Genomic DNA, 11,657 nt, shown 5'->3' on the forward strand with positions numbered 1-11,657 from the left:
GACTATGCCGTTAATACGTTTCTAGTAGCAAAGTGTTAGGGTTCCAATTTTTGGGGATACTCCCCAACACTTGTTAACAACATCTTCTTAATTATAGTCCTCCTAGTGGATGTGAAGAGGTATCTCATTATGGTTTTGATTTATATTTCCCTAATGACTAGTGATTTTGAACATTTTCATGAATTTATTGGTCATTTACTTATCTTCCTTGAAGAGATAGCTATCTTTTTTTGCTTCATGGGTTTTGGAACTCCGTTAAGTGCACATATATTTTCTTGAAATGTATGTCATATGTGTTTTTAATTGTTGTGTCATTATAAAATATTCTTCTTTGTTTCTAGTCCAGTTTTTGTTTTAATGTCTATTTTGTCTGATATGAGTATAACTACTGCAGCTCTTTTTTGGTTACTGCTTGCATAGTTAATTTTTCCATTCTTTTACTATCAACCCATTTGTGTCTTTGGAGCTGAAGTGTGTCTTTTATAGACAACATATAGTGGGATTATAGTTTTTATCCATTTTATGAAGTTCTGCCTTTGCTTGGAGTAGTTGGTCAGTTTACCTTTCATGTAATCACGGACAAGGTAGGATTTGCCTCTTTCATTTTGCTATTTATTTTCTGCATGTCATGTCTTTTTTTGTTTCTCTGTTTCTGCATTAGTGCCTTTTGAGTTAACTGTTTTCTAATGTACCATTTAATGCCTTTGTTTCTATTACTATATTTTTTAGTTATTTTCTTAGTGGTGGTTGTCCTGGGGTTCACAGTTAACATCTTAGTTTATAACAATCTAGTATGGATTAATACCAAATTTTAATTTGAATAGCACACAAAACTTTTGCTTCTATTTACTTCCATTCCCTCTCTTCTTAATGATTTTATTTTCATGCAAATACATCTTTATACACATAAGCCTCATCAACACAGTTTGATAATTGCTGCTTTATATAATTTTATTTGAAATAAGGATGGAGAAATAAGAGAAAAAATTATACTGTCATTATATTTATTTATGCAGTTTCCTTCCTGGTGCTTTTTTTTTTTCTTTTTTTCATGTGATTGGGAGTTGTTGTCTAGTGTCCTTACATTTCAACTGAGGGATTCTCTTTAATATATCTTGTAGGGAAGTTGTGCTAATGATCTGTTCTGTTCATCCAAGAATATCTTAATTTTCCTTCCTTTTTGAAGAGGATTTTTGGTTGAAATTGAATTCTTATTTGAAAAAATTGAAGTACAATATGCAAATGTTATGAAATTCCTTTAGCACTTTGAATAAGTCATCCCACTTCCTTCTAGCTTCATGTTTCTGAAGCAAAATCAGCTGTTAAACCTACGGAGGATTTTTTGGTACTTGCTGAATCACTTCTCTTATATTGCATTAAAGATTCTGTCTTCATCTTTGTCTTTTGAAAGTTTGATTATGTTGGATGCGGTTTGGAATTCTTTAAGCTTGTTGGGTGTGTAGATTGCAATTCTTTAAATTAGGGAAGCTTTTGTCCATTATTTCTTTGAATATTCTTTCTGGCCATTTCTCCTCTTATTCTGGGGCTCCTATTATATCTATGTTGTTGTGCTTAATGGTATCCCACAGATCTCTGAGAGTCTATTCATTTTTCTTTATTTTTTCTTTCTGTTCTTTAGGATGATAATCTCAGTTGATATATTTTCAGGTTCACTTATTCTTTCTTCCGCTAGCTTCTCTAGTGAATTTTTTTTCATATCTGTCATGTACTTTTCAACTCTGGAATTTCTATTTGGTTCTTTAAAAAAATGATTTCTGCTTACTGATATTCCTTCTTTGATGAGACATTATTGCCATGTTGCCATACTTTATTTTAGATATTTAGGCAAGGTTTCCTTTAGTTCTTTGTACATATTTATAATAGGTGATTTAAGGTCTCTGTTTAGTAAAGCCAACTTCTGGGCTTCCTCCTAGATAGTTTTTATTGACTGCTTTTTCCCCTGTGTATGGGTCATACTCTTGTTTCTTTGTATATTATATTTTTTGTTGAAAATTGAACATTTAAATAATATAATATGGAACTCTGTAAATCAAACTTCCCCCTATTTCTCAGGGTTCATTGTTTGCTATTGCTTTTTGTTTGTTTAGTTACTCTCCTGAGTTAAAGTCTGTATTCTTTGTCATGTGTGGCCACCAGAGTCTCTTCTTGGTTAACTTAATGACTTGCTAATGACTGGATTTCTATATCCTTTAAATGTCTTCAGCCAGTAAGTCTCCCAGTCTTTGCTAAGGATTTCTGTGTGCTTGTTGGGGCATGTTTTCTAAGCCCTACAGGGAGTTTACAACTCTGGCTTAGCTTTCATTTCCAACTCTCCCAAAGCCTCAAGGTCAGCTAGAGGTGAGAGATTAGGGTTTCATCAGGTCATTTCTGGGCACATGCACAGCCCTGAACATGTGCATGATCTTCTAAATTGCCAAGAATATATTGTACTTCTCAAAGAAAGCACCCTCCCCAGCCCTCACACACCCATATACATGATTTTCCAGCTTTACCTTTTAAGCATTTTGATCAGGTTATGTTTTGCCTCACTTGTGATCACTGCCTCAGGCATCTGTGGTGTTAAACAATTGCTACTGATTGTTTTTGACAATTGCCTTGAGGAGAAAGGCTCTTTATATGAGTGAACTCCAGTTCAAGTCAAATAGAATCCCTGTGAATGAGGGCTTCTGGGTACTGTCAGATCAAATAATGACAATTTCCTAGGGATGGGGCTTTTGGGTAGCACTAAACCTGTTCTCCTCCAGTGTCTGTGGGACTGCTGGTTTTCATGGCTACTATAATTCTAAGGATTTTGGTTTTCAAGGCTTCAGAAGACCTGAGTAGAGGGGATTGGGAATAGAATACATTAACATACCACAATATCACTGTTTTAACCAAAGTTCAGCTGTTTTTCTCCAATAAATGCTCTTCAGATTGTTGCACATCTCTGGTTAGTTTTTAGAGCTGTAAAAAGTTCATTTTGACAGTTGTTGGTATTCCCTTTTGCTTTTATAAGTATTCCCTTTTGCTTTTATAGAGGGGCTGATTTTTGGAGGTACTTGATCTACCATTCTGAAAGTACCTTTTCTTTTTTTTTTATATACTTTTAAAATTTTTTTATAAACATACAATGTAGTTTTAGCCCCAGGGGTACAGGTCTGTGAATCTCCAGGTTTACACACTTCACAGCACTCACCACAGCACACCCCCCCGCAATGTCTATAACCCCACCACCCTCTCCCGACCCCCCTCCTCCCGGCAGCCCTCAGCTTGTTTTGTGAGATTAAGAGTCTCATATGGTTTGTCTCCCTCCCAATCCCATCTTGTTTCATTTATTCTTTTCCTATCCCCCAAACCCCCCACGTTGCATCTTCACCTCCTCATATCAGGGAGATCATATGATAGTTGTCTTTCTTTGATGGACTTATTTTGCTAAGCATAATACCCTCTAGTTCCATCCACGTTGTTGCAAATGGCAAGATTTCATTTCTTTTGATGGCTGCATAGTATTCCATTGTGTATATATACCACATCTTCTTTATCCATTCATCTGTTGATGGACATCTAGGTTCTTTCCATAGTTTGGCAATTGTGGACATTGCTGCTATAAACATTGGGTGCACGTGCCCCTTCGGATCACTACGTTTGTATCTTTAGGGTAAATACCCAGTATTGCAATTGCTGGGTCATAGGGTAGCTCTATTTTCAACTTTTTGAGGAACCTCCGTGCTGTTTTCCAGAGTGAAAGTACCTTTGCTATGTCTGTCTTTATCTTTAAAGGAATTTTCTTTGAAGACCATATATTATGTCTTGCCTTTTTATCCAATCTGAACAATTTCTGCTATTTAATTAGAATGTTTAGAATATTTGCATTCATGTAATTATCCATATGGTTGTTTTATTTTCTATTTGTCCCATGTAATTTTCTTTACCCATCCTCCTTTCCTGATTTCTTTTTGGAAAGCTGCTCAGTGTTGTATTAAAGCATGGCAGAATTTGTAGAATTGTGGATGAGAAAAACTCATGCTTTCTCGCATATATTACACATTGGAAAGAGAGTTAGTAGTTTCTAGTAGGACAATTAGAGCAGCTGTGCTACTCAATAGAAATAGAATATAAGTGACAAATTTGAACCAAGGATGTAAGTTTAAATTTTTTACCAGCTACATTTTAAAAAGTTAAAAGAAGTAGATAAATTAATTTTAATAATACTTTTATTTAGATCAATATATTCAAGGCATTAGTTATTAATGAGATATTTTATGCTGATTTTGTAATGAGTCTTCAAAATCTTTTTGAATAAGTCTTCAAAATCTTCAAAATCTTTTATTTTACACTCAGTATCTATCTAAATTTTGGACTAGTCACAACTATAGGCATAAGTGGCTTTCAGATACCACATTGGGTACTGTGGAATTGGATTCTAACAGATTTTATTTTAATGAGGCACAGTAAGAATTGAAGGTGATGGGCAACATGAAATTTGCTGAGGACATGGATTTTAATAGATTTTAATGATCATTGGGGGAATATATTAGGACAGAAGTGGAAAACAATAAGAGGGAGATGGAATCAAAATATCTGGCACAGAAAATAATCTTAGCTGCTATGTACAAAGAGACATGAAGCCTTAGTCATTTATTCAGTGCAGGAATGTGTTGAGATGACAAATGATAATGATTTTCAGTCTAGCAATAGCTATAGCTGGTATTGGTTGAATGCTCTATTAGGCACTTTTCTAAGCACTTTTGAATGTTTTGTATTCATTCATTTACTGTGTCATTTTAAATAAGTGTATCACCTATACTTTCTTGGGGCTCTATTGTTATCATATATGAAAAATATGAAGCTGTACGTGATAATCTCTAAGCTTCTCCTAAATACCAAAGTCTGTGGTTTTGGATATATTAATGAGGAAAATAAAGTTTCTGTCCTCGGCAATTATAATTTTAAAAGGTGAGATGTATCCACTTAATTAAAATGTGTGGAGACAATAATTGGGCCTTAAGAGAACTACAAAATGTTATGAGAATCTAAAATGTATTTACTTGAATATAGTAAATTCGTGGTAAATGTTTGGATTAGATTGAATTGAATAATGATAGCTGGTGAGTCAAGAGAAGTTTTGTGTAGGAGATGCAGTTGATTGATGTAAGCCTTGGGAATTGGTGAGTATAAATGAGGAGAGGAGATGGAATGGAGTGTTGAATAATCATCCAGATAATGGGAGAATGTAATGTGTGTGTTCAGAGGATAATAAAAAATACTTTGTATTATTGGGGAGCCATTGAGAAATATTACTATGTGGGTAAGTTGGATTCAAATCTTAGAGAGCCTTTAATATCCTACTAAGTGTATGGTTGATCACTGCCAGTGAAATATGGCAGGGACTGGGGAGACTGTGCCATGTAGTTTTTAGAAACCCTATATTTTGTGCCTATACTTTCTGTCAATGATGAGGCTAATTACATGCAATTTCATATTTAGAAAATTTCATTTGGCTAGAAACTTAAAATTCACTGGCTTTGAAACTTTGTCATATTGCTTTTGATGAGGGTGTGTATGGGCTGCTATTTAGGATGGTACAGGTCAGATTTGTGCTTTTTATCGCTAGTTTTTGTGTGTGTCCTCTAGGATAGTGCTGTGTTTCTGCTGAGTCTAAATCCTCTGTGATTCAATGATGCTGAGTAAGTTTATGTCAGCATTCAGCATAAAGTGGGTGCCTAAGGCTTATTGTTTAAAACTGTTCGTGTCTGTCCCAAGAGCCAGTACACAGAGCTTCAAATGTGGCACAAAGAACCAAATGGAAAATCATAGATTTCTCAGAGGGATGGAAGTTATAAAGGCATTTCATTTAACTCTGCAAACATGGGAATCTCTCTCTCCTTTTTTTATTTGAGCGTAATTTTATTACCTTAGCAGACTAGTGGTTTTATGTAATGCCTTGTAAATTAATTTAGTAGGATAGTTCAGGGGATTCATAAAGCAGTTACATCTCTCTATCTAATTTCATTCAGGTAACTTGTCCAGGAGTGGTGCTGAAAGACAAGGAGGACATCTATCTTAGCATCTGTGTGTTTGGCCAATACAAAAAGACACAATGTGTCCCAGCCAATTTTCCACTGGTCTTCAATGCCAGAATGGTGTTTGAAAAGGTGAGTTCAAATATCAGATCAAATATTTACAAATAATCAGAGTACTTCTGAATTTTTAATAAAAACCCAGAACACAAATTATTGTTGCTGACTATATACTTTGGTTTATTCAAGAGGAGATTTGTAATTTAAATCTGAAAATAAATATTCATTATTTATGCATTGAATCAGTTGCCTCTTTTTCAGGATGAATCAGTTTATTTCTAAAATTGTGTTAGTGGGCTTTATTTAAAATAGAGCATCTGAGTATTAAATAATTTTTATAAAAAAGAGAGAGGAGACATTAATAGGTAAAAATTTACAATGGCTATCTTATGGTACTTCATTCTATGAGTTTCTTTTCAATTTTTCCCTGAAACTGCTGCTTCTGGTTATTACTAATCATATTCCTCACTTTTTTATTTCCTTCTTTCCTTCCTTCCTTCCTTTTCCTTTTCTTCTGCAAGGAATTACCCATGTCTAGCTCTGTTCCATGCACTGTTCTATAGGCACTGGGTAACCATGACAAACAGCCTCCTCTCTCAGAGCTTTCATTGTAATATGAGAAACAGAAAATAATCAAGTAAACACAGGAATAATGCAATTTTAGATAGTGGTAAGTGTCATGAAAGAAGTAAAGGGAAGGCAGGGGGACAGGGAGGGGCTGGGTGATTAGGGGGATTATCTAATTTAAAGGATAGAGAAGGCAGTAACATTTAAGCTGAACCTGAATTCTGAGACGGTTAGCAGTTATTCAAAGGTCTAGGGGAAAAGTATTCAAAGCAGAGGAATAGCAAATAGAGAGGCATCTTGTTGGGAATAAGTTTGATGAGTTGCAGGAGCATGAAGAAGGCCAGTATGACCATGGAAACAAGCAGGGGAGGAACTGGAGGTCAAGATAAGCACGGGTGAAGTGGGAGAGGGAGCGTCGGCCAGCCGTAATATGTAATTGTCAAATCCTCCATAGTGATCATGGGAAGCAGAGACGAAGTGACAGTCTTCAATAATGTCAAAAGTTTCTTTGGTTGGGAAAGGAGTATTTGGGGAATGAGAGGGAAAACACAGAGAGTGTTGTTTTATGTGTATATTCCTCTCATTTCCTCCTCTCCACCTTGCCTCCCTCCCTGCTCTCCCTCTGTAGGTGTTCCCTGAAGCAGTTGACCCTGGAGATGTGGTTGCACAGCTTGAATGTAAGTCTTTAACTTTTAATTCCTGATCCTAGGACATTTTAGAATTATGCTTCTTAATCTTGGGTTAGGTAAAAGTTAAAAAGAGTCTACTAAGAATTTTAAAAAATCTTGAGTTGATAATTTTAAAACAATTTTGAAAAACATTTTTCAGAATATACCTGGAAATAATAAAATATACATATGCTATACAGAGGCTGAGAGTTTTTGCTTTTTCTGTGTTAGGTCTGTGGGTATCAAAAAGACTTACTTGAACCTTATATTGATTTAGATGATATGAAGTGTTTTTGATGTAAAAATAGAGATCCACGTTGGGTGGGGCTTTGCCCTGCAAACAAGCATATGTCTTTAACCCCAGTGTATTACAAATTAATAGAGTAAATAATAGAAGATTGAAGTCATGGCAGCTTAAAATTATATATGATTTGCATTTTGTATTGCATCTAATATGTTGGTAAATTATTTGAAGTGACATTTTCAAGACTGTGAGTAATAGTAAATTCCTCAAAGTACCAGGAATCAACTATAAAAAGATACAACTATTTTTGAGAGCAGCAATGCAAAGCTGTATATATACTTGGGAATAAGTTACTCAAGCTCTGGGTATGAAATGAAAAGCTCTGTTATTTATTCTTGTGATTAGAGAGGGATCTGAGATCACCAGTTTGGTCTAGTAAATATCTGTGGTTCAAAACATCAACAATAATGGGCATCATCAATGTCACCTGTTCTTCCCCCCTGCACCCCACTGGGATTCCAGCCTTGTAGAAACATGGAACCCAGCACCATGCTGGAATCTGGGCATATGGGGAGAAATAGGGCCAGCTTACTGCCTTATCTTTGTGAATTATACAGTTTAATGATTCTTCTCCAGAGAACTCTTTATGGCCAGTGTCAATACCTTATTTATTTTTTTGTAGTTGTTCTACTGCTTGATATTGTATCTTTCACTGTGGTGGATTAGGTAGGTGGCAGTTTGGTATTAGTAGGTAAATGCCTTTTTTAAAACTAACATTAAATAAATGTTAATATTTCTTGTACATCTTCAGTAACTGGGAAATTGTATTGTGTATCTTAGAAAATATGAATTCTGATATCTAAATATCTAAATTTTATCTAATATCTTGTATTATCTCATCTAAATATGAGATAATATTTCATTCTGAAATTCTTTTGTTCAAAACATAATTCTTTTTTTAATATTTGTGGGTTTTTTAAAGATTGATTTATTTATTTGAGAGAGAGAAAGAGAAGGAGAGTGGGAGAGTGGGAGCGGGGGAAGGGACAGAAGGAGGGAATATTCAAGTAGACTCTTGCTGAGCTCAGGCCCCCATACAGGGCCCAGTCTCACAGACCGTGAGATCAGGAGGACCTGGACCAAAACCAAGAGTTGAATGCTTAACTGACTGAACTACACAGGTACCCCTTTTTTTCTATTTGATTTGAAATTTGGGGACTATAAGAAGAGTACTTAGTGGTTATTATTGTGGTTATTATTATTTGGAAACTTTCTTGCCTTGCTTTTCCTGATTTAGTTTTTCTCTTAGGTCTTTTCCCATCTTACTGATTCTACTTTTTGGTATCTTTCTCAAACTCCTCTTTCTCTGCTCTGTCTTTAAATATTACTATTCCACTGGCTTTACTTCTCTGGTCTCTTTTTATGTATTTATTTTCTATTTTTCTCCTTATATTCTGCTCTCCAAAGACTAGGCTTCATGTATTCTCTATCTTCTGAAGACTTACATGTCAGTCCTTATCTTTAATCTCTCTTGTGAGCTGTGGCTCCCCTTTTTCTTTTACTTTTTTTCTCTTAGGTTTACAGTCTTTCATTGTCCACTAACCGTATTAATATGAAAAATTAAAAACATACTAAGAGTGGTGAGAATGGGACAATGAAGTCCAATATACCTATTGTCCAGCTTCAACAATTTTCAACATATTATCAGTCTTATTACATGTGCACTTTGCCACTTAAAGTAATTGTGGGTATCTTTAAAAGCAAATCTTTACATCATTTTACCACAAGTATTCAAGATACACATACACGCATACCACTATGCTGGTATCATGCAAGAAAATTAATAATTTCTTAATAATATCAAATATGTAGTCATTATGAAGATTTCCCCACTTGTCACCAAAACATCTTTTTACAGTTGGTTTGCTAAAATCAGAATCCAATCAAGGTATAGTTCATACTCTATGTATCAGCATTTACCTCTTGAATCTTTTTCTCTGTATTTGTGCCCCTCACTTTTTTTTTTTTTAAGATTTTATTTTTAAGTAATCTGCACAGCCATTGTGGGGCTCAAACCTACAACCCCAACGTCAAGAGTCACACGCTCTACCGGCTGAGTCAGCCAGGCACCCCTTTACCACTGTGAATTTACTAGAAAAACCAAGTCCTTTAGAATATCCTTTAACTTGGATTTGACTGATTGCTTCCTTAAAGGGCTGTTGAGTTGTTTATTACTGTATTATGTAAACTGATAATTAGATCTAGAGGTTTGATTAGATTCAGGCTTATTTTATTTTTTCGGCAAGAATCCTTCAGAGTTGATGCAGTGTACTTATAAAATATCAAGTCGTATATGAGTCTGATGGTCTTAAGTTTAGTGATGTTAAAATTGATGATTTAGCTCCAGGCAGCACCAGCCTGATTCTTCCATTGCAAAGTTCCTCATCAGTCTTTCCTCAAGTAACTTTGAGATCCATCTTTTAAGTAGGGATTACAAAGTGTGATTTTCCTAATATTGTCACTTTCTGGATTTATTAGCTGGAATTCCTCTATAAAAGAAATCTTTATTAGCAATTTCTTTACTCTGAAACATAGTTCTTGTAAGAAAGCCAGAGTCATTCTTCTCTTCTTCCCTTACAGTAATAGCTTCAGTGAGGCATAATTTGCATTTCACAAAATTCACCATTGTAATTGTAGTTAAATGATTTCTAGAAAATTTATGCAGTTGTGAACCATCCTCACAATTCAATTTGTGATACTGCCATGACCTGAAAATTTCCTTAATGGTCATCTACCAGCATTCCTTATGCCCACTTCCCATCCCCAACAACCACAGATCTATTTTCTCTCTTTGCCTTTTCTAGAAATTTCATGTGAATAGATTCATATAATATATAGTCTTTTGTGTCTGGCTTCTTTCACTTAAAATAATATTTTTGAGATCTATCCATGTTGTTTTATGTATTAGTACTTCATTCCTCTTTATTGACAAGTTAGTATTCTATTGTATGAAATATATTTCCCTTTCCAAAACTCCAAAACATTGGAGTGATTAAAGATCAGCTAAAAAAAGCAAATGAAATGACACAGCATGTTTATAGATCAGAGTTCATGAAGGCAGTTCTCCTAAAATTTTTTTCTACATTTAACATTATTTCTATTTTATGGACATTTGGATGAACATTGGATTATTTCTAGTTTTTGGCTCTTATGAACAGTATTGCTATGAATATATGGATATAAGCTGGATTGTATACTATGTATATGTTTAACTTTTTTAAAGATTTTATTTATTTATTTGTGAGAGAGAGTGAGACAGTGAGGGAGAGCTTTAGGGAAGAGGAGGGGCAGAGGGAGAGGGAGTAGCAGACTCCCTGCTGAGCCGGGAACCCAGGATCCTAGGGCCATGACCTGAGCAGAAGGCAGACACTTAATTGACTGAGCCACCCAGGCGCCCCTGTGTTTAACTTTTTTTTTTTCATTTTTTTTTAATTTAATTTCTTTTCAGTGTAACAGAATTCATTGTTTATGCACCACACCCAGTGCTCCATACAATACATGCCCTCCTTAATACCCACCACCTGGCTCCCCCAGCCTCCCACCCCCGGCCCCTTCAAAACCCTCAGATTGTTTTTCAGAGTCCATAGTCTCTCATGGTTCATTTCCCCTTCCAATTTCCCTCAACACCCTTCTCCTCTCCATCTCCCCATGTCCTCCATGTTATTTCCTTTGCTCCACAAATAAGTGAAATCCTATGATAATTGACTCTCTCTGCTTGACTTCTTTCACTCAGTATAATCTCTTCCAGTCCCGTCCATGTTGCTACAAAAGTTGGGTATTCATCCTTTCTGATGGAGATATAATACTCCATAATGTATATGGACCACATCTTCCTTATCCATTCGTCCGTTGAAGGGCATCTTGGTTCTTTCCACAGTTTGGTGACCGTGGCCATTGCTGCTATGAACATTGGGGTACAGATGGCCCTTCTTTTCACTAAATTTGTATCTTTGGAGTAAATACCCGTAGTGTAATTACAGGGTCATGGGGAAGCTCTATATTTAATTTCTTGAGGAATCTCCACACTGTTCTCCAAAT

The 11,657-nt window shown here is 35.4% G+C and overlaps 1 protein-coding gene across 4 annotated transcripts in view; it reads left to right on the plus strand.

The window, feature by feature from the left end:
- Positions 1 to 11,657, plus strand: part of SPATA6 (spermatogenesis associated 6) — a 133,551-nt gene that overhangs the window by 12,355 nt on the left and 109,539 nt on the right. For 3 of the 4 annotated variants that reach the window (XM_032846647.1, XM_032846648.1, XM_032846649.1), the window contains exons 2-3: positions 6,018 to 6,155; positions 7,276 to 7,324. In XM_032846647.1, coding sequence (XP_032702538.1) covers positions 6,018 to 6,155; positions 7,276 to 7,324 — 187 coding nt within the window. Of the gene's footprint in view, positions 1 to 6,017; positions 6,156 to 7,275; positions 7,325 to 11,657 lie in introns of those variants that run through there. The other variant, XM_032846650.1, reaches the window with a different exon arrangement.

This window comes from Lontra canadensis, unplaced genomic scaffold (genome assembly GCF_010015895.1).
Source record: "Lontra canadensis isolate GAN:19392208 unplaced genomic scaffold, GSC_riverotter_1.0 scaffold179, whole genome shotgun sequence".
Lineage (NCBI taxonomy): Eukaryota > Metazoa > Chordata > Mammalia > Carnivora > Mustelidae > Lontra > Lontra canadensis.